A 23092-nucleotide genomic window follows, 5' to 3' on the forward strand; every position below is an offset into this window, starting at 1 on the left:
TGCTGATGACACAACAGTGGTAGGCCTGATCACCAACAACTATGAAACAGCCCATGAGGAGTAGTGTGGTGCAAGGACAAAAACCTCTTCCGAAATGTGAGCAAGACAAAGGAGCTGATCATGGACAACAGGAAAAGGAGGGCCGAACAGCAACATTGACGAGGCTGTAGCGGAGCGGGTTGAGAGTTTCAAGTTCCTCTGTGTCTACATCACCAACAAACTATCATGTTCCAAACAAACCAAGACAGTCGTGAAGAGGGCACGACAACACCTTTTCCTCAGGAGACTGAGGGGGAAAAGGATCTCCAGATCCTCAAAAAGTTCCACAGCTGCAACACCGAGAGCATCCTGAAAGGTTGCATCACCGCCTGGTGTGGCAACTTCTCGGCATCCGACCGCAAGGCGCTACAGAAGGTAGTGCATACGGCCCAGTACATCACTGGGGTCAAGCTTCCTGCCATCCAGGACCTATATACAAGGCTGTATCAGTAGGAAAGCCCAAACAATTGTCAAAGATTCCAGTCACGCAAGTCATAGGCTGTTCTCTATGCTACCACATGGAAAGTGGTACCGGAGCATCAAGTATGCCCAAAAGGCTCCTTAACAGCTTCTACCCACAAGCCATAAGGCTGCTGAACAATTAATCTCTCAAGCTCTGTCAGGTTGGATTGCTGCACAGCCTTTTTCACATCTCTCCATAGATCGGCTTCCTATTTCGCAACAAAGCATCCTTCACTCATGCTGCCAAACATACCTTCGTAAAACTGACCATCCTACCGATCCTCGACTTCGTCGATGTCATTTACAAAATAGCTTCCAACACTCTACTCAACAAATTGGATGCAGTCTATCACAGTGCCATCCTTTTTGTCACCAAAGCACCATATACTACCCACCACTGCGACCTGTACACTCTCGTTGGCTGGCCCTCGCTTTATACTCGTCGCCAAACCCACTGGCTCCAGGTCATCTACAAGTCTCATCGACATCTACAAGTCATCTACAAGTCTCTGCTAGGTATAGCCCCGCCCCGACCAGCTCACTGGTCACCATAGCAGCACCCACCGGTAGTACGCACTCCATTAGGTATAGCTCACTGGTCACCCCCAAAGCCAATTCTTCCTTAGGCCGCATTTCCTTCCAGTTCTCTACTGCCAATGACTGGAACGAACTGCAAAAATCACTGAAGCTGGAGACTCATATCTCCCTCAATAGCTTTAAGCACCAGCTGTCAGAGCAGCTCACATATCCCATCTGTACATAGCCCATCTGTAAATAGCCCTTCCAACTATACTGTATTTATTTATTTATTTATCTTGCTCCTTTGTACCCCAGTATCTCTACTATCATATTTATATATGCCACTCCTGCGTTGTCTTGGCCGTGTGCTTAGGGTCATTGTCACCAGGTTCTTGGTCACCTCCGTGGCCAAGGCCCTTCTCCACCGATTGCTCAGTTTGGCTGGGCGGCCAGCTCTAGGAAGAGTCTTGGTGGTTCCAAACTTCTTCCATTTAAGAATGATGGAGGCCACTGTGTTTTATGTTATCATTATGGGGTATTGTGTTTAGATTGACGAGGGGGAAATTAATTAAATTATTTTTAGAATGAGGCTGTAACATAACAAAATGTGTAAAAAGTCAAGGGGTCTGAATACTTTCCGAATGCACTCTATACTTCACGTTCTCTGGTCATAGGAACAACATGACTTTATGCATGAGGCAGATGTGGTGTGACTCCATCAGGTGGAGTTATGGTCAGGAAGGAGAGAGCAGGGACCGTGAGAGGCAGACCCTCTGCTGAGACTAATGTCGTGTTCAAAATAACTGGGAACTCGGAAATCCCTCACTTTTGACTTCAGTGCGTTCAAGACAACTGGGAACTCTGACAAAAAGTAAGCAAGCAGGAAACTCAGGAAACTTTCTCAGGAAAATGTTCGACTTTCTGACCTGAAGATCACTGACGTCATGATTTGACCTTGTTCTTTTCCCAAGTTTCCACAATGACCATCGGATGCAGGTATCATCAGTCCAGCGAAATAGAAAAGCTAATTATTTAAATGCTCTGCAGAGCCTGGCAAGTGCTACACCAACTGATCTTTTCTTATCAAAGCTCAAGCTTTGAAATGGAATCTGAGAACAGCAATATTGGCAGGCCAATCATATAGCCAATATGCTGTGATCATGTATTAGGGCTACTGCTCAAACCTCATTCCTACAGAACTGATTTTATTCAATGAAAATTGTTTTAAAAAATTTAAGACATGTTGAAAAAGAAATCTGAGCGGTAGATCACGGGTTTGCTTTTTGACTGCGAAAGTGATCTTGCTCAGAAAAGGTTGGTGACCACTTGATTTAGAGTAAACTAGACTCACTTTGCTTAGTGCTGATACTGTTACACATTCTCAGTGTAAGAAATGAACACTTACCGTAAAATCATTTGGGGTGTTTTTTTAACACCTGTGGTCTAAAGTCTAAATTTGTAAATTTCCTAGGGTGTCTTTTATTTTTAAGTGAATTGTAGAGTTGCCACCCATGGCTGTGTTTGTTACTTACAGAGACATGCTTATTCAATTACTTCCCTTTTTAAAGGCATGTGGTTATCCCCAAGTGAGTATCTAGGCAAATACTATCATTACAATTAAACTCTATGATAATACAATAGATACATCATAAGACCATACTTTGATGGCCTAGTCTTACCCTAATACAGTGGTGTTAGAAAACTCCTGGTTTATAGGCCACATCTGGCCTGCAAGTCACATTATGCTGGCTGGCAAAGTGATGTGTAATCATTTTTGGAATCCAGACAGAGTTATCCAACAGTTGATATTTTTACTCAACCTTCATTCAGAATGACTATAAGGATTAAGAAACCAACCATTGTTTCTCAACCATTTAAATGGGAACAACCATTTCAGCAACGGGTACAATAAATCTAACTAACTCATTGGATTAGTTTAGACAAATGTATGTTATTTATCTTTGAGTAGAATAAGATGAATCAATCCATCAATATACATTCAAAACAATGATATTAAAAACAATCCTAAAAAAATAACTTGCAGTAGAGCATGCTGGGAAATATGATAATGAGGGGTGTGGTTTTGATGGGACTGTTTAACTCTCCAAAGTGTACAACAATATCTCTGGTTACTAACACCAACACTGGGGTTTATTTTACACCACTGAATATTAATTTCACCCATACAGAATGAATTTAACTCCTGAATCAACACTACAAAATAAACACTGGCCAATTTGATGTGGATGCATACAGACACAGCCACAGGTACAGCAGTCCCATTTGGAGAACAGCTGTGGAGGGTTTTTATGATCCACAGGTTGTTCATTATGCATCTATGGAGCTATAAAATTATTATTATTAATTATTATTACTGTATCTGTAATGTTTTCATTCTTTGTAAACCGTTGGGAATCTCCTGATGAGACAATGACCAGGATATTTCATAGGTCATTAACGTAAATCTGGGCTTGCATCCCAAATAGCACCCATTCCCTATATAGTGCACTACTTTTGACCAGGGCCGTATGTAATTGTAATGAATAGGGTGCCATTTGGAATGTAACTCTGATAATTATAGGGATGTTAGCTGTGTATTCAAGCCCTGGCCCAGCTCTCATTAGAATGCAAAACGGAGCATTCCGCTCTCAATAGAATGCAAAACGGAGCATTCCGCTCTCATTAGAATGCAAAACGGAGCATTCCGCTCTCATTAGAATGCAAAACTGAGCATTCCGCTCTCATTAGAATGCAAAACGGAGCATTCCGCTCTCATTAGAATGCAAAACGGAGCATTCCGCTCTCATTAGAATGCAAAACGGAGCATTCCGCTCTCAATAGAATGCAAAACGGAGCATTCCGCTCATAAAACATAAAAGGACTTTAATTAAATTATTAAACACAAAATGGTTGATTCAGGGTAGCATGCAAATCATGCTATATGTGGAGCCCTTACTAAAGATAATAATTAAGCAATTATACATCCTTAGTGTCATGTATAAACATGCCCCGTTGGTTTTAAATATACTTATTATGCATCAAAGTTAATGGAATCACTCAAATGTACTTAAGTATCAAAAGTAAAAGTATAAATAATTTCACGTTCCTTATGTTAAGAAATCCAGACGGCACAAATTTCTATTTTTTTATTGACGGATAGCCAGGGGCACACTCCAACACTCCAACACTCCAACACTCAGACATAATTGTGACCTGATTCAGGAAACTATAAGTATCACCACTTCACAGGAGAGCTGTTGGAACATTAATCAAAACGCGTTTTCTGTCAGAAATGCCTGGAACATGTGAACTTTCATGTGTTTTAATAACAAACTCATCTGTAAATACGAATAAAATTGTTAAATTACGAGCCTTGTTAGTTAAGCCACAGAAAAAGTTGGCAACCTTCCCATTAGCCATGATTGGCTGAGATAATGAGTGAGCTGGGCAACCCGAGAGAGGAGTTCGGATTGGTTTGCCAAAGGAATTTGTCAGTCTGTGTTGGTAATCCTGTCAAACTCTGCTTTAAAACATTTTTATTGTGGAGCTGCATAAGTGTGGCTCTCCACTTTCTGGAGAATCAAGTTTTGAAGTCAGTGGAAGTATGATAGCTAAAGGGATGGAGAAAACACCTGTCTCCAGATTACTTCTTCAAACTGAGGGCAACCGTGGTATGGCATTGCTGACAGGGAGACGTGTCCATGCACGATGATATATACATGTCAAATATAACACGTTTTCTAATTTTTGACAAAGTGATTTCATTTCAAATTAAAGTTTACTGTTAGCTAGCTTGGTAATGTTAGCTGGCTGGCTCCCTAGCCAATGTTATTGATTGTTTCCCACAGCCGTGTGCTGTTCTAGTTAGAGCCTAATGTTAGCTAGCTAACATTGAACATGGTTGGTTAGCTCCCAGCATTTTGTTTAAAACTTGTTGGGGATAGGGGGCAGTATTTTCACTTTGGATGAATTGCGTGCCCATAGTGAACTGCATCAAACTCTGTCCCAGATTGGTAATATATGCATATTATTATTACTATTGGATAGAAAACACTCAGAAGTTTCTAAAACTGTTTGAATTATGTCTGTGAGTATAACAGAACTCATAGGGCAGGCAATCTTCCAAACAAGTTTTGAAATTCTGAAAGTTGGGGCAACTTTGACGTCATCGCCCCCTCCTTTTCCAACAAGATTTGGATCTGGAAACACTTCCTACGACTTCCGCTAGATGTCCTCATTCAGTAGAAAGTGTAATGGAGCATTTGCTGTGAACTGCATTTGCTGTGTCCCGACAGAATGCCATTTTGCTGTGACGCATTTCTCTGTGAGTGCTACGGCTGTTCCAATCAGCCCCAGATGAAAACGAATGATCCGGTTGGAATGTTATTGGATATATATGATTATAACATCCTGAAGATTGATTCTGTACTTAGTTTGACCAGTTTATTCAACCTGGAATATATCTTTTGGAAGTTTTCATGCAAGTTATCTTGGACCAGCAGTCAGTTTTTGGGCACGTGAGCTGAAAGTGATAGCAAATGCAGCTACTTGGACACTAGTATTGGACATTATGGAACAAAACAACGATTTATTGTGGAACTAGGACTCCTTTCACTACATTCTGATGAAAGATCATCAAAGGTAAGGGAATATTTATGTTGTAATTTTGTATTTCTGTTGACTCCAACATGGCGGAGAAGTATTGTTACGTCTGAGCACCGTCTCAGATTATTGCAATGTTAGGCTTTTTCCGTAACATTTAAACGAAATCTGACACAGCGTTTGCATTAAGAACCAGTGCATCTTTAATTATATGTAGAACATGTATCTTTAGTCAAAGTTTATGATGAGTATTTTGGTTATCTGACATAGCTTTCTATAATTCCTCCGGATATTTTGTAGGAATTTCTGAATTTGGCGTCAATGTAAACCGAGATTTGTGGATATAAAAATGCATATTATCGAACAAAACAAATGTACTGTGTAACATGTCATATGACTGTCATCTGTTGAAGATTTTCAAGAGGTTAGTGATTGATTTGATTTCTAATCCTGCTTTTGTGACTCTATCTTTGGCTGGAAAAAATGGCTGCATTTTTTCTTTGGTTTGGTGGTGGTCTAACATAAATATATGTTGTGTTTTCGCTGTAAAACATTTAAAAAATCTGACATGATGGGTAGATGAACAAGGTGTTTATCTTTCATTTGAGGTATTGGACTTGTTAATGTGTGAAAGTTAAATATTTCGAAATAATATTTTTGTTTTCCCTGCGCCACCTTTTCAGCTGAACGGGAGGGGTGGAGTTCCCTGAGGGGAACGCCTTGCCCCCTTAACTAGCTAACGTTAGCTGGCTGGCTCGTTAGCTAACGTTACGTGACGTGTGTACAACACCCGTTGAATATGGCCAGTGTCAGTAAACGTCTGCAGAAAAGTGTAATGAAATTGCTGCCAGCCGAGTTTGTTAGGCTGTTTTCATGTTATCCAGATGTAAACTAATCAACGGCCGGTGCGTCAAGTGTGCACTTCGAGAGCGACACGAGATGGGTGAGGCTAAAGCTTAGGGTGAGGGTGTGAACGATGCTGAATGGCTGTAGACAAAGAAGAGCTCTTCACTAGATAGCAAAACAGGCAATTTTCTCAGAAGTGAGTTTCCAAGTTGATCAACTTTCAAAGCAGAATTATTTTCCCGTTGTTCCTCAAATGCAGTGTATGATGTACCATTTTGTGGCTCTGAGTCTCTACTTTTATATAATGTAAAAACCGCAATTTCAAATGTTGATACATAAGAACGAATCCAGGTGGTGAGTCACGAGTTACAAACGGAGCATTTGCGTTTAGTGAGTCCGCCAGATCAGAGGCATTAGGGGATGACCAGGGATGTTCTCTGTTTAGTGAGTCTGCCAGATCAGAGGCATTAGGGGATGACCAGGGATGTTCTCTTGATAAGTGTATGAATTTGACCATTTTTCTGTCAAAATATAACGAGTACTTTTGGGTGTCAGGGAAAAATTTATGGAGTAAAAAGTACATTATTTTATTTAGGAATGAAGTGAAATTAAAAGTTGGCAAAAATATAAATAGTAAAGTACAGATACCCCAAAAAATAGTTACGTAGTACTTTAAAGGATTTTTACTTAAGTACTTTACACCATTATGCGTGTGTGCGCTGCGTGCATGTCTCAGTCACCAGATCTCTACCCAATTGAACACTTGTGGGAGATTCTGGAGCAACTCCTGAGACAGCATTTTCCACCATGATCAAGGAAACACCAAATGATGGAATTTCTCATGGACAAATGGTGCCGCATCCCTCCAATAGAGGGGATGCGGAAAAAGGGAGAACTCGATTTGTTGTTTTGAAAGTCTTCAATCAGTTTGGTTACTAGCTAGCTACCGTTTGAGTTTGGATCCCACGACGCGGTTGGAATCAGTTGCTGGGACCGCTGCAGTCTGTCCAGGGATCCTGGTGACCAATGGTCTGATGAGCTGCATGGCATAGCAGCTAGCCTAGCTGCCACAGTTAGCTGCGTATCAAGCCTGTAGGGTTTCCTTGAGGGCGGGAACACAGCCCGTGACTCGATTAGCCCTTGTGCCCTTAACAGATTGCCCCGGGCTTGTGACTGTCTAGATCCCTGTTTGATTCTGTTTCCATCTTCCCTGTAACCTGCACTGTCTGGAACTGTGAGGAGTTACAGCATAGCTTACGTTGCTACCATGACAAAGACCAAAGCCAGTGGGAGTATCATTGAGGTCAGTGGTGTCTCTCTACCACAGGTGAAGGATCTTTAGAACAAACCAAAATATTTCTGCACGCATTCGTTACAACAACAAGAAAATAGCTTCGAGTGTTATGTCCAAATAATGGTGGAGTCAACTAATAAACATTATTTGACGACCTGAGAGGTGCAGGACCTGAAAAACAGTTTGCAGTTCTCCCAGGTTCAGCTCCATGAGTTTAAACATGGAAAACGGCAAGATGACAGAAATCTGTTAGGTCATTGAGAGAGGACATCAGTTCTGTATGTGAATCCATGATAACAATGGCGAAGAAATCAGATTACCTTGAGCGACAATCAAGGCGGAACAACGTTGTGGACGGAATTGCAGAATCTCCACATGAGACCTGGACGGAGTCTGAGGACAAAGTGAGGGAAATGATCTCAGAGAAACTGAAGATGGACCACAGGAAGATTGAGGTGGCGCGCGCCCACAGGACTGGAAAACCCACCACTGGTACAGGTGACAGGACTAGGACGATAGTCGTCAAGATCCTGAGGTTCAAGAACAAGGTAGCTGAGTAACTACTCAGGAAAAGGGCTGAAAATAGCCCATATTAATATATGTAGCCTTAGAAATAAGGTTAATGAAATCAATAACTTGCTAATACCAAATAACAGACATTTCTTTTTTTCTTATTTTCGTTTTCGTGCTTTAACCCCAAACACAACTGATTGCCTCAAATGGATTAAGAAGGGAAAGAAATTCCACAAATGAACTTTTAACAAGGCACACCTGTTAATTGAAATGCATTCCAGGTGACTACTTCATGAAGCAGGTTGAAAGAATACCAAGAGTGTGCAAAGCTGTCACCAGGCTACTTTGAAGAATCTGAAATATAAAATATATTTTGATTTGTTTAACACTTTTTAAGGTTCCTACTTGATTCCTTATGTTATGTGTTATTTCGTAGTTTTGATGTCTTTACTATTATTATACAATGTAGAAAATAAAAACCCTTGAATGAGTAGGTGTGTCCAAACCTTTGACTGGTACTGTATAGATATGGGGCGGCAGGTAGGCTAGTGGTTAGAGCATTGGACTAGTAATCGAAAGGTTTCAAGATTAAATCCCCGCGCTGACAAGGTAAAAATCTGTCATTCTGTCCCTGAACAAGGCAGTTAAACCCACTGTCCCTAGGCTGTCATTGAAATAAGCCACCAAGTGCTAACAGTCAGTATCTAAATAATATGTGTGAAATGCTTAATAGTGTATGTGATGTAAACCGAGAGATCTACTTTATCGGGGACCTGAATATTGACTGGTTTTCATCAAGCTGTCCGCTCAATAGGAGGCTTCTTACTGTAACCAGTGCCTGTAATCTGGTTCAGGTTACTCATCAAACTTCCAGGGGTGTTTACAAACACTACAGGAACAAGATCATCCACATGTATGGATCACATGTTTACTAATGCCGCAGAACTTTGTTCCAAATTGTCTGCATAGTCAACTTACACACACAACTTTAACACACACACACACATACCCCACCAGACGTGTGTCACCAGAGGTCTTTCACAGTCCCCAAATACAGAAAAAATTCAAGAAACAGTCAAGTATTATATGGATCCATTATTGCATTAAACTTCCTTCCATCTCATATCAAACCTGGTTAAAAGAAAGCACCAAAAAACCTACATAGACAGGGCTAAACTCCCTTCTCATATTGCTCAAATGAACATCAAACCTGGGTAAAAAGAAAACACCACGGCACAATGCCTCTTGCCTATTTGACCTAGATACACAAAAGTATGTGGACACCTGATTGTCGAACATCTCATTCCAAAATCATGGGCATTAATATGTAGTTGGTCCCCACTTTGCTGCTATAACAGCCTCCATTCTTCTGGGAAGGCTTTCCACTAGATGTTGGAACATTGCTGCGGGGACTTGCTTCCATTCAGCCACAAGAGCATTAGTGAGGTCGGGCACTGATGTTGGGCGATAAGCCCTGGCTCGCAGTCGGCGTTCCAATGAATCCCAAAGGTGCTTGATAGGGTTGAGGTCAGGGCTCTGTGCAGGCCAGTCAAGTTCTTCCACACCGATCTCATCAAACCATTTCTGTATGGACCTCGCTTTGTGCACGGGGGCATTGTCATGCTGAAACAGGAAAGGGTCTTCCCCAAACTGTTGCCGAAAAATTGGAAGCACAGAATAGTCTAGAATGTCATTGTATGCTCTAGTGTCAAGATTTCCCTTCACTGGAACTAAGCGGTCAAACCCGAACCATGAAAAACCACCCCAGACCATTATTCCTCAACCAAATTTTAAAGAAGCTCCCAACAAACATTTATTGTGCTGAAGTTGCTTCAAGAGGCAGTTTGGAACTCGGTAGTGTCGCAATCGAGGACAGACACTTTTTATGCGCTACATGCTTCAGAACTTGGAGGTCCTGTCCCTTCGGCTGAGCTGTTGTTGCTTCTAGATGTTTCCACTTCCCATTAACAGCACTTACAGTTGACCGTGACAGCTCGAGCAGGGCAAAAATTTGATGAACTGACGTGTTGGAAAGGTGGCACCCAATGACAGTCACTGAGCTCATCAGTTAAGGCCATTCTACTGCCAATGATTGTCTATGGAGATTGCATGTCTGTGTGCTCGATTTAATACACTTGTCAGCAACGGGGTGGCTGAAATAGCTGAATCCACTGATTTGAAAAGGTGTCCACATACTTTTGGCCATATTGTGTGTGTATTGTTATGCAGGCTATGTGAGCCATTTTTAAAATGTATGTAGTTTTGTCCTTGAAATGTTCTTGTCTATTAATGTTCTATATTATGTCATGTTTTGTGTTGGACCCCAGAAAGAGTCGCTGCTACCTTCGCAACAGCTAATGGGGATCCTAATAAAATACCTAGAATCTCTGCCAAGGTGCCATTGAAGCTGTTCTGGCGGCTCAGTGCCTTACTAAGAAACTTTATTTTGGTGTTTCGTTTGTTTTGTAGATTGGAGCAGCCTGACCACAGCCAAACCAAATACAATGAAACAAACTAACTTTGTTCCTAGATCCATGTAAAGCAATCACAAATACTTTGGCACACAATACAACATTTGTTGGTACAGGTCTCTCTATAGTAAAATGCATATATGATCTCAATGGAATGGAACTTTTTTAATAAAAATGAATGAAGCATCTCTCTTACCTGCCCTGCACCTTGATATCAGAGATGGCGTAGAAGTATCGGGACAGGTTGTTCTCATCTACCATGGTGGCCCCGGTGGCCGGTTTCAGCAGCCGTATCCTCAGGTCCGTCACCGTGAAGAAGTCCCGGAGGTTCCTGGTGGTGTCCAGTTGACCGTACAGCGACGCCATGTTGTGCAGCCGCGGTCCGGCGAACAGCGCGAACCGATCCTTGATCTCGAAACGGACGGTTTTATCATACTTCCACACGTAGCCTCGGGAGTAGTCCTCGGTGCAGATGATGTCGAGGAGGGTTCGCTGGGTCAGCTCGTTGACCGTCTTGGGCTCCATGGTGAAGGCATCGAGGCAGTCGGTAGCGTAGAACTGGTAAGGGGTCCAGGTTTTACCGTAGTCTAACGATTTCTCCAGAAGCATCTGCTCAGGGCGGCCGGACTCGAAGGTGAGGATGATGTCGTCCGTCAGCTCGATAGTTTTGTTCCAGGACAGCGTGATGTTGACCTCCAGGGGTTTGGGGAACGTATTCCATGAACTGGATTGCCAGAAGGTTGTGGGGTTGCGTCCCTCGAAGTCGAACATGAGCTCCGGAGGGTGGGCTAGTTCATCTGTGGAGGCGTCACACTCGTTGTTGCACATGTAAGGGTTTTCCTGTGAGAGAAACAGAGGTCAAAGACTGAAGAAATACCAGGTTCATTCAGCATCATTATGAGACATTATAAGGGCGTCATAAGGGCCCACTCTGCTTATGACAAGTCTCGCAATGTATTGTAACTGCGTCGTAATGCATTATAACTATTGACTAGAAGTACAACTGGGAGGGAAACAACGGCATAATAATCTTCCAATTGACTAACCCTCTTCGTCATTACACCATGCACCCTGTACACTGTCTTTTCCATGCATCCTGTACACTGTCTTTTCCATGCACCCTGTACACTGTCTTTTCCATGCACCCTGTACACTGTCTTTTCCATGCACCCTGTACACTGTCTTTTCCATGCACCCTGTACACTGTCTTTTCCATGCACCCTGTACACTGTCTTTTCCATGCACCCTGTACACTGTCTTTTCACCACCCCTCTCCTCTATTAACACTGTCCCCTACTACTAGTAGAGAGATAATTAATCCATAATTCCATTGGGAGTCTCTTCTTCACCTTCCCATCCTCTACTCCTGCATTCCCCACCACTCGTTTTCCCCAGGATGCCTCCGGTCTCATCTACTCTACCAACCACATTGACTGTTGTGTTGGATATTCCTGTTGTTCCTCTAATATAGATGGGTTGAGGAATCTTCAATGACTACCTCTTATGAAACACATAGCTGAGAAACATACATATTTCATGGGCCTTCATCTGCACAGCACTGCCTGCACCACTGAGACTCAACACGACTCTGTGTGTGTGTGTTCTTTGTGTGCGTATCAGTGTTTGAGAATGAGAATGCATTAAACACACTCACATTGACATTCATCTCTCACCTCTACCTCCTCTGCAAAACAATGGGGCCAGCCACAGATGAGACTTTGATACAATATAAGACATTCGTTGGCCCTGTATTCATTTCAGTGTACTAATGTCGGCCATTTTAAAATGTACAAAGTACTTAGCACTTGAAATAGCAGTATGATCATGTGATTGTGATACAGCCAAAACACATTCAAACCAGACGTCATGTTTAACTGAAAGGGAATTGCTTGATCTGATGTTGAAATTCATGCTTCGTAAAACAGCAGGTGTAGACTAACAGTGAAATGATTACTGACAGGTCCTTTTCCAACAATGCAGAGTTAAAGATACAAATCAATGTAAAGGCCAAGTTAAAAGTAAAAAAAAAAAATGAAATAGAAATATTGACACAAATAAATACACAGTGAATAATGAATAACAATAACAAGTAAACAAATAACATGGCTATATAGAGGAAGTACCAGGTAATAACATGGCTATATACAGGAAGTACCAGGTAATAACATGGCTATATACAGGAAGTCCCACGTAATAACATGGCTATATACAGGAAGTACCAGGTAATAACATGGCTATATACAGGAAGTACCAGGTAATAACATGGCTATATACAGGAAGTACCAGGTAATAACATGGCTATATACAGGAAGTACCAGGTAATAACATGGTTATATACAGTGAGTACCAGGTAATAACATGGCTATATACAGTGAGTACCAGGTAATAACATGGCTATATACAGGAAGTACCAGGTAATAACATGGCTATATACAGTGAGTACCAGGTAATAATATGGCTATATACAGGAAGTACCAGGTAATAACATGGCTATATACAGGAAGTACCAGGTAATAACATGGCTATATACAGGAAGTACCAGGTAATAACATGGCTATATACAGGAAGTACCAGGTAATAACATGGCTATATACAGGAAGTACCAGGTAATAACATGGCTATATACAGGAAGTACCAGGTAATAACATGGCTATATACAGGAAGTACCAGGTATTAACATGGCTATATACAGGAAGTACCAGGTAATAACATGGCTATATACAGGAAGTACCAGGTAATAACATGGCTATATACAGGAAGTACCAGGTAATAACATGGCTATATACAGGAAGTACCAGGTAATAACATGGCTATATACAGGAAGTACCAGGTAATAACATGGCTATATACAGGAAGTACCAGGTAATATCATGGCTATATACAGGAAGTACCAGGTAATAACATGGCTATATACAGTGAGTACCAGGTAATAACATGGCTATATACAGTGAGTACCAGGTAATAACATGGCTATATACAGTGAGTACCAGGTAATAACATGGCTATATACAGGAAGTACCAGGTAATAACATGGCTATATACAGGAAGTACCAGGTAATAACATGGCTATATACAGTGAGTACCAGGTAATAATATGGCTATATACAGGAAGTACCAGGTAATAACATGGCTATATACAGGAAGTACCAGGTAATAACATGGCTATATACAGGAAGTACCAGGTAATAACATGGCTATATACAGGAAGTACCAGGTAATAACATGGCTATATACAGGAAGTACCAGGTAATAACATGGCTATATACAGGAAGTACCAGGTAATAACATGGCTATATACAGGAAGTACCAGGTATTAACATGGCTATATACAGGAAGTACCAGGTAATAACATGGCTATATACAGGAAGTACCAGGTAATAACATGGCTATATACAGGAAGTACCAGGTAATAACATGGCTATATACAGGAAGTACCAGGTAATAACATGGCTATATACAGGAAGTACCAGGTAATAACATGGCTATATACAGGAAGTACCAGGTAATATCATGGCTATATACAGGAAGTACCAGGTAATAACATGGCTATATACAGTGAGTACCAGGTAATAACATGGCTATATACAGTGAGTACCAGGTAATAACATGGCTATATACAGTGAGTACCAGGTAATAACATGGCTATATACAGGAAGTACCAGGTAATAACATGGCTATATACAGGAAGTACCAGGTAATAACATGGCTATATACAGGAAGTACCAGGTAATAACATGGCTATATACAGGAAGTACCAGGTAATAACATGGCTATATACAGGAAGTACCAGGTAATAACATGGCTATATACAGGAAGTACCAGGTAATAACATGGCTATATACAGGAAGTACCAGGTAATAACATGGCTATATACAGGAAGTACCAGGTAATAACATGGCTATATACAGTGAGTACCAGGTAATAACATGGCTATATACAGTGAGTACCAGGTAATAACATGGCTATATACAGGAAGTACCAGGTAATAACATGGCTATATACAGGAAGTACCAGGTAATAACATGGCTATATACAGGAAGTACCAGGTAATAACATGTCTATATACAGTGAGTACCAGGTAATAACATGGCTATATACAGGGAGTACCAGGTAATAACATGGCTATATACAGGAAGTACCAGGTAATAACATGGCTATATATAGTGAGTACCAGGTAATAACATGGCTATATACAGGAAGTACCAGGTAATAACATGGCTATATACAGGAAGTACCAGGTAATATCATGGCTATATACAGGAAGTACCAGGTAATAACATGGCTATATACAGTGAGTACCAGGTAATAACATGGCTATATACAGGGAGTACCAGGTAATAACATGGCTATATACAGGGAGTACCAGGTAATAACATGGCTATATACAGGAAGTACCAGGTAATAACATGGCTATATATAGTGAGTACCAGGTAATAACATGGCTATATACAGGAAGTACCAGGTAATAGCATGGCTATATACAGGAAGTACCAGGTAATAACATGGCTATATACAGGAAGTACCAGGTAATAACATGGCTATATACAGGAAGTACCAGGTAATATCATGGCTATATACAGGAAGTACCAGGTAATAACATGGCTATATACAGTGAGTACCAGGTAATAACATGGCTATATACAGGAAGTACCAGGTAATAACATGGCTATATACAGGGAGTACCAGGTAATAACATGGCTATATACAGGAAGTACCAGGTAATAACATGGCTATATACAGGGAGTACCAGGTAATAACATGGCTATATACAGGGAGTAACAGTACTGAATCGATGTTTAGGGGTACAAGGTTGAGGTAGCAATCTGCACATAGGCACAGGTAAAGTGACTAGGCAACAGGATAGATAATAGACTGAGCTGTAGCAACACCATATGTGGAGCAGTGGTAATTGTGTGTGTGTGTGTGGACATGTTTAACTAGTCTTGTGGGGACCAGAAATTTGACCAACTGTAGAATATTTTTTGGGGTCCTCACAAGGTCAAATGCTATTTCTAAGGGGTTTAGGGTTAAGGTTAGAATTTAGTATTAGGGTTAGAATTACTGTCGGTTGAGGGTTAGGGTTTGGATTATGGTTAGGTTTTTGGGTTAGGGTTAAGGTTAGGGTAAGAGTACGGGTTAGGTTTAGGGGTTAGGGTTAGGGTCAAGGTTAGGGTAAGAGTACGGGTTAGGTTTAGGGGTTAAGGTTAGGGTAAGAGTACGGGTTAGGGTTAAGGTTAGGGTAAGAGTACGGGTTAGGTTTAGGGGTTAGGGTTAAGGTTAGGGTAAGAGTACGGGTTAGGGTCAAGGTTAGGGTAAGAGTACGGGTTAGGTTTAGGGGTTAGGGTTAAGGTTAGGGTAAGAGTACGGGTTAGGGTAAGAGTACGGGTTAGGGTCAAGGTTAGGGTAAGAGTACGGGTTAGGTTTAGGGGTTAGGGTAAGAGTAGGGGTTAGGGTCAAGGTTAGGGTAAGAGTACGGGTTAGGTTTAAGGTTAGGGTAAGAGTACGGGTTAGGTTTAGGCGTTAGGGTTAAGGTTAGGGTAAGAGTACGGGTTAGGTTTAGGGGTTAGGGTAAGAGTAGGGGTTAGGGTCAAGGTTAGGGTAAGAGTACGGGTTAGGTTTAGGGGTTAGGGTAAGAGTACGGGTTAGGTTTAGGGGTTAGGGTAAGAGTACGGGTTAGGGTCAAGGTTAGGGTAAGAGTACGGGTTAGGTTTAGGGGTTAGGGTTAAGGTTAGGGTAAGAGTACAGGTTAGGTTTAGGGGTTAGGGTAAGAGTACGGGTTAGGTTTAGGGGTTAGGGTAAGAGTACGGGTTAGGGTCAAGGTTAGGGTAAGAGTACGGGTTAGGTTTAGGGGTTAGGGTTAAGGTTAGGGTAAGAGTACGGGTTAGGTTTAGGGGTTAGGGTAAGAGTACGGTTTAGGGGTTAGGGTTAAGGTTAGGGTAAGAGTACGGGTTGGGTTTAGGGGTTAGGGTTAAGGTTAAGGTTAGGGTAAGAGTACAGGTTAGGTTTAGGGGTTAAAGTTAGGGTAAGAGTACGGGTTAGGTTTAGGGGTTAGGGTTAAGGTTAGGGTAAGAGTACGGGTTAGGTTTAGGTTTAGGGGTTAGGGTTAGGGTAAGAGGACAGGTTTAGGGGTTAGGGTTAAGGTTAGGGTAAGAGTACGGGTTAGGTTTAGGGAAAATAAAATTTTGAATGGGACTGAATATTGTTTTCCCACAAGGTTAGCTGTCAAATCAAATAACATTATATTGGTCACATACACATTTTTTTTGTTGTCAGATGTTATTGCGGGTGTAGCAAAATGCGTGTGTGATGTAGTGTGTGTGTGTGTGTGTGAGTGTGTGGGTAGAGTCGGTGCAAGAGAGTTAGTTCAAAAAAGGGTAAACGCAGGTGGAGCCATTTCATGAGCTATTTAGCAGTCTTATGGCTTGGGGTTAGAAGCTGTACAGGGTTGGTTGCAGACTTCGATACCACTTGCCGTGCGGTAGCATAGAGAACACTTTTGGGTCTTGGTAAACAGGTAGTACAGGAGCGGACTAAGTAGCCCTGAGGGGCTCCCCGTGTTGAGGGTCGGCGTGGAGGATGAATTGTTGTCTACCGCTAGCATTTGAGGGCAGCCCGTCAGGAAGTCCAGGATTGGACTTGTGGTTGTGAGGTCCACTCGCCAACCAAGAATTCACAAAATAGGAAAAACACCCAATCGAGACTCCACAAGTAATAAAGCAAGAAATATACTATGTGTAAAATGGAAAATCCCCAAATCCCCAAAAATTATGACTATACCCGCTAATGATCAAAATCCAGAAAAGAGCTGTTCAATTCTACAGCCACGTAAAGGGAAGCGATGCCCACACATTCCACCACAAAGCCCTCACCTACAGAGAGATGAACCTAGAGAAGAGTACCCTCAGCCAGCCGGTTCTGGGGCTCTGTTCACAAACACAAATAGACCACACAGAGCCCCAGGACAGAAACAGATTTGGACACAACCAAATCATGAGAAAACAAAAAGATAACTATTTGACACACTGGAAAGAATCACCCCCCCCCCCAAAAAAAACTGATCATATTCCAATGTTATCTGTCCCTAAACAGAGAGTACACAGTGAGAGTACACAGACCTGACCACTGTGACTGACCCTAAATGAAGAAAATCCTTGGCTGTGCACTGACTCAGTGAGCATAGCCTTGCTATTGAGAGAGGCCGCCATAGGCAGACCTGGCTCTCAAGAGAAGACAGGCTATGAGCTGCACTTCCTAACCTCCTGCAAAATGTATGACCACATTAGAGACACATTTCCCACAGATCACACAGACCCACAAAGAATTTGAAAACAAATCAGACATTGATAAACTGCCATCTCCGTTAGGTGAAATATTGCAGTGTTTATTTCCCTTTTGTTCCATTTGCTTTGGAAATGTCAACATACTCTATGTTTTCCATGCAAATAAAGACCCTTGAATTGAATAGAGAGAGAGAGAGCTTTCATGATGAGAGCGTGACGCTCCTCCTGTATTTGTATTTCATTTGATGTCATGGCCAGACACTGGGATGAGTGCTCTTCAGAGACATAAGTGTATGTGCGTGTGTGCTTCCCTGAAGCCTTATTCAAAGACACAATGAAATACCCAAACTGTCCATGGCTAATGAAAAAAAAAAAAAATCCCCTCTCGAGCAGGAGTGAACCGAGATCCACGGCACGGTGACATCAAAATAAATAAAAAATAGACGGAAAATAAACTGTGAAGTGCTGTGAGATTCCATCTATTATTATTGTATTTCTTATGGACTGGCTCACGATGACTTCTACCCCTCAGGGAGGTTATCAGTCAAGTCATCTGAGCAGGATATACCGTTGACTGTTTATCACCAATAATAGCTCTGTATTATCTAGCCACTGGAGGTAGACTGGAGACCTGAGAAACACTTCCCCAATCCAGACTTGTCACTCGTCTTGCTATAGATGTTTTTCTGCATGGGTGGATACAGGGCCATCATAACAAATCAACCTTAACATCCTAATATGGAGGAACATGCAGCAGTAGTGGATAGATAGGTATTAATACAAAGGTCAGGACCTCTCACTGGTTCCAATGGTGGTTATTTGACAACAAAACATGACCTTATGAAGATCGATAACCCTCTCTGGTCACTACACACCGTAGGGCTCTAACGCTATAAGATACAGACTCGGCACTGGAGGAGAATATTGGAAAACGATAAGCTCTCTGGTCACTACACACCGTAGGGCTCAAACGCTATAAGATACAGATTCGGCACTGGAGGAGGCTATTGGAAAATTATAAGAGCTCTCTTTGTTCTGTCCTCTCCTGCTGGCCACTGCTAAGAATGAGAGAGGGAGGATAGTCTTAAACTCTCCCAACAAATCATGAGGCAGACATTCCAGAATGTCACAACCTTTAGAGTAGTTTTAGTTAAGGTAGTTGATGCAAACTAGTCACATGCGAAATGCACTCATTAAACATGTACCTCTCTGACCTTCGTCTTGCTATTTTGTATGTTATTAAGAAAAAGAGTCCATTGAAACCAGACCCCAGTCACTGTGTTTCCTAGGGAGAGCAGGAAGGAGAGAGCAGAAAATTCCTGCCAAAGGTATGACCATACTAGAGACACATATTTTCCTCAGATTACACAGACCCACAAAGCATTTTAAAACAAATTCAGTCTTTATTCAACCTGTTATACAGCGTTGTGTTCGAGACCACCTAAAACGAGACTTATTCAAGACCAAGACAGGAGGGGGGGAAGACAGAATCAAGACCGAGACCGGGCGGGGGGACAAGGTGTCTGAGACATAGTCAAGACCGAGACCGGGCGGGGGGACAAGGTGTCTGAGACGTAGTCAAGACCGAGACCGGGCGGGGGACAAGGTGTCTGAGACATAGTCAAGACTGAGACCGGGCGGGGGACAAGGGGTCTGAGACATAGTCAAGGCAGGGGACAAGGTGTCTGAGACAGTCAAGACTGAGACTGGGCGGGGGACAAGGTGTCTGAGACATAGTCAAGGTGGGGGACAAGGGGTCTGAGACATAGTCAAGGTGGGGGACAAGGGGTCTGAGACATAGTCAAGGTGGGGGACAAGGGATCTGAGACATAGTCAAGGCCGAGACCGGGTGGGGGACAAGGTGTCTGAGACATAGTCAAGGTGGGGGACAAGGGGTCTGAGGCATAGTCAAGGTGGTGGACAAGGGGTCTGAGACATAGTCAAGGTGGGGGACAAGGGGTCTGAGACATAGTCAAGGTGGGGGACAAGGGGTCTGAGACATAGTCAAGGTGGTGGACAAGGGGTCTGAGACATAGTCAAGGTGGGGGACAAGGGGTCTGAGACATAGTCAAGGTGGGGGACAAGGGATCTGAGACATAGTCAAGGCCGAGACCGGGCGGGGGACAAGGTGTCTGAGACATAGTCAAGACCGAGACCGGGTGGGGGACAAGGTGTCTGAGACATAGTCAAGGTGGGGGACAAGGGGTCTGAGACATAGTCAAGGTGGTGGACAAGGGGTCTGAGACATAGTCAAGGTGGGGGACAAGGGGTCTGAGACATAGTCAAGGTGGGGGACAAGGGGTCTGAGACATAGTCAAGGCGGGGGACAAGGGGTCTGAGACATAGTCAAGGTGGGGGACAAGGGGTTTGAGACATAGTCAAGGTGGGGGACAAGTTGTCTGAGACATAGTCAAGACTGAGACCGGGTGGGGGACAAGGTGTCTGAGACATAGTCAAGACTGAGACCGGGTGGGGGACAAGGGGTCTGAGACATAGTCAAGGTGGGGGACAAGGGGTCTGAGACATAGTCAAGGTGGGGGACAAGGGGTCTGAGACATAGTCAAGGTGGTGGACAAGGGGTCTGAGACATAGTCAAGGTGGGGGACAAGGGGTCTGAGACATAGTCAAGGTGGGGGACAAGGGATCTGAGACATAGTCAAGGCCGAGACCGGGCGGGGGGACAAGGTGTCTGAGACATAGTCAAGACCGAGACCGGGTGGGGGACAAGGTGTCTGAGACATAGTCAAGGTGGGGGACAAGGGGTCTGAGACATAGTCAAGGTGGTGGACAAGGGGTCTGAGACATAGTCAAGGTGGGGGACAAGGGGTCTGAGACATAGTCAAGGTGGGGGACAAGGGGTCTGAGACATAGTCAAGGCGGGGGACAAGGGGTCTGAGACATAGTCAAGGTGGGGGACAAGGGGTTTGAGACATAGTCAAGGTGGGGGACAAGTTGTCTGAGACATAGTCAAGACTGAGACCGGGTGGGGGACAAGGTGTCTGAGACATAGTCAAGACTGAGACCGGGTGGGGGACAAGGGGTCTGAGACATAGTCAAGACTGAGACCGGATGGGGTACAAGGTGTCTGAGACATAGTCAAGACTGAGACCGGGTGGGGGACAAGGTGTCTGAGACATAGTCAAGACTGAGACCGGGTGGGGGACAAGGGGTCTGAGACATAGTCAAGACTGAGACCGGGTGTGGGACAAGGGGTCTGAGACATAGTCAAGACTGAGACCAGGTGGGGAACAAGGTGTCTGAGACATAGTCAAGACTGAGACCGGGTGGGGAACAAGGGGACCGATACCAGAAAAATGCAAACACCATAATAAGATTCTTGCTCGTTAGCCTTACTTCCAGTTATGGGCAACGTTAGCAAGTTAGCCTTACTTCCAGTTATGGGCAACGTTAGCAAGTTAGCCTTACTTCCAGTTATGGGCAACGTTAGCAAGTTAGCCTTACTTCCAGTTATGGGCAACGTTAGCAAGTTAGCCTTACTTCCAGTTATGGGCAACATTAGCAAGTTAGCCTTCTTTATCTAGCTATTGAACTATCTGATCTGGGATCAGTACTTATCAGTTTGTATCTCCGTCAGAGTAATTCTACCAAGCTGGGTTCCAACAAGGCTATCTGATCTGGGATCAGTACTTATCAGTTTGTATCTCCGTCAGAGTAATTCTTCCAAGCTGGGTTCCAACAAGGCTATCTGATCTGGGATCAGTACCTATCAGTTTGTATCTCCGTCAGAGTAATTCTACCAAGCTGGGTTCCAACAAGGCTTTCTGATCTGTGTTCAGGGCGACACACTGACTGCATAGTGTAGGTGACGTTACTTAACCAGAAAGGTGGTGGGTTGAGGCAGTTCTCAGCTAATGGCAGTGGTGGATAGAAAGAGAGAGGTCCTGGGAGGTGAGACAGGGGAGTGGACAGAAAGAGAGAGCTCCTGGGAGGTGACACAGGGGAGTGGTGGATAGAAAGAGAGAGCTCCTGGGAGGTGAGACAGGGGAGTGGACAGAAAGAGAGAGCTCCTGGGAGGTGAGACATGGGGAGATGTTGGACAGAAAGAGAGAGGTCCTTGGAAGTGAGACATGAGGAGTGGTGTACAGAAAGCGAGAGCTCCTGGGAGGTGAGACAGGGGAGTGGTGGATAGAAAGAGAGAGCTCCTGGGAGGTGAGACAGGAGTGGATAGAAAGAGAGAGCTCCTGGGAGGTGAGACAGGGGAGTGGTGGATAGAAAGAGAGAGCTCCTGGGAGGTGAGACAGGAGTGGATAGAAGAGCTCCTGGGAGGTGAGACAGGGGAATGGACAGAAAGAGAGAGCTCCTGGGAGATGAGACAGGGGGAGATGTTGGACAGAAAGCGAGAGCTCCTGGGAGGTGAGACAGGGGAGTGGTGGATAGAAAGAGAGAGCTCTTGGGAGGTGAGACAGGGGAGTGGTGGATAGAAAGAGAGAGCTCCTGGGAGGTGAGACAGGAGTGGATAGAAAGAGAGAGCTCCTGGGAGGTGAGACAGGAGTGGATAGAAAGAGAGAGCTCCTGGGAGGTGAGACATGGGGAGTGGTGGACAGTTCATCCAAACATCAGTCATTTCCACTAATTTCTTATTGTCAGTTCCATTAGACAGGAGTGGATAGAAGAGCTCCTGGGAGGTGAGACAGGGGAATGGACAGAAAGAGAGAGCTCCTGGGAGATGAGACATGGGGAGATGTTGGACAGAAAGCGAGAGCTCCTGGGAGGTGAGACAGGGGAGTGGTGGATAGAAAGAGAGAGCTCCTGGGAGGTGAGACAGGGGAGTGGTGGATAGAAAGAGAGAGCTCCTGGGAGGTGAGACAGGAGTGGATAGAAAGAGAGAGCTCCTGGGAGGTGAGACAGGAGTGGATAGAAAGAGAGAGCTCCTGGGAGGTGAGACATGGGGAGTGGTGGACAGTTCATCCAAACATCAGTCATTTCCACTAATTTCTTATTGTCAGTTCCATTAGTGAACGCTGAGGTAATCTCACCAGATGAAGTGGCAATAAATTCTAGCAGTGTAGAACACCTCGATAACATAACACACGACACAACATGAC

At 43.5% G+C, this 23092-nt stretch overlaps 1 protein-coding gene across 2 annotated transcripts in view; it reads right to left on the reverse strand.

Moving 5' to 3' along the window:
* The window catches only part of LOC109881370 (netrin-G1-like), a 183361-nt gene that overhangs the window by 86136 nt on the left and 74133 nt on the right, over window positions 1-23092 (reverse strand). For both annotated transcript variants that reach the window (XM_031810890.1, XM_020473520.2), the window contains one exon: window positions 10943-11586. In XM_031810890.1, coding sequence (XP_031666750.1) covers window positions 10943-11586 — 644 coding nt within the window. The remainder of the gene's footprint in view (window positions 1-10942; window positions 11587-23092) is intronic.

This window comes from Oncorhynchus kisutch, linkage group LG30 (assembly GCF_002021735.2).
Source record: "Oncorhynchus kisutch isolate 150728-3 linkage group LG30, Okis_V2, whole genome shotgun sequence".
Lineage (NCBI taxonomy): Eukaryota > Metazoa > Chordata > Actinopteri > Salmoniformes > Salmonidae > Oncorhynchus > Oncorhynchus kisutch.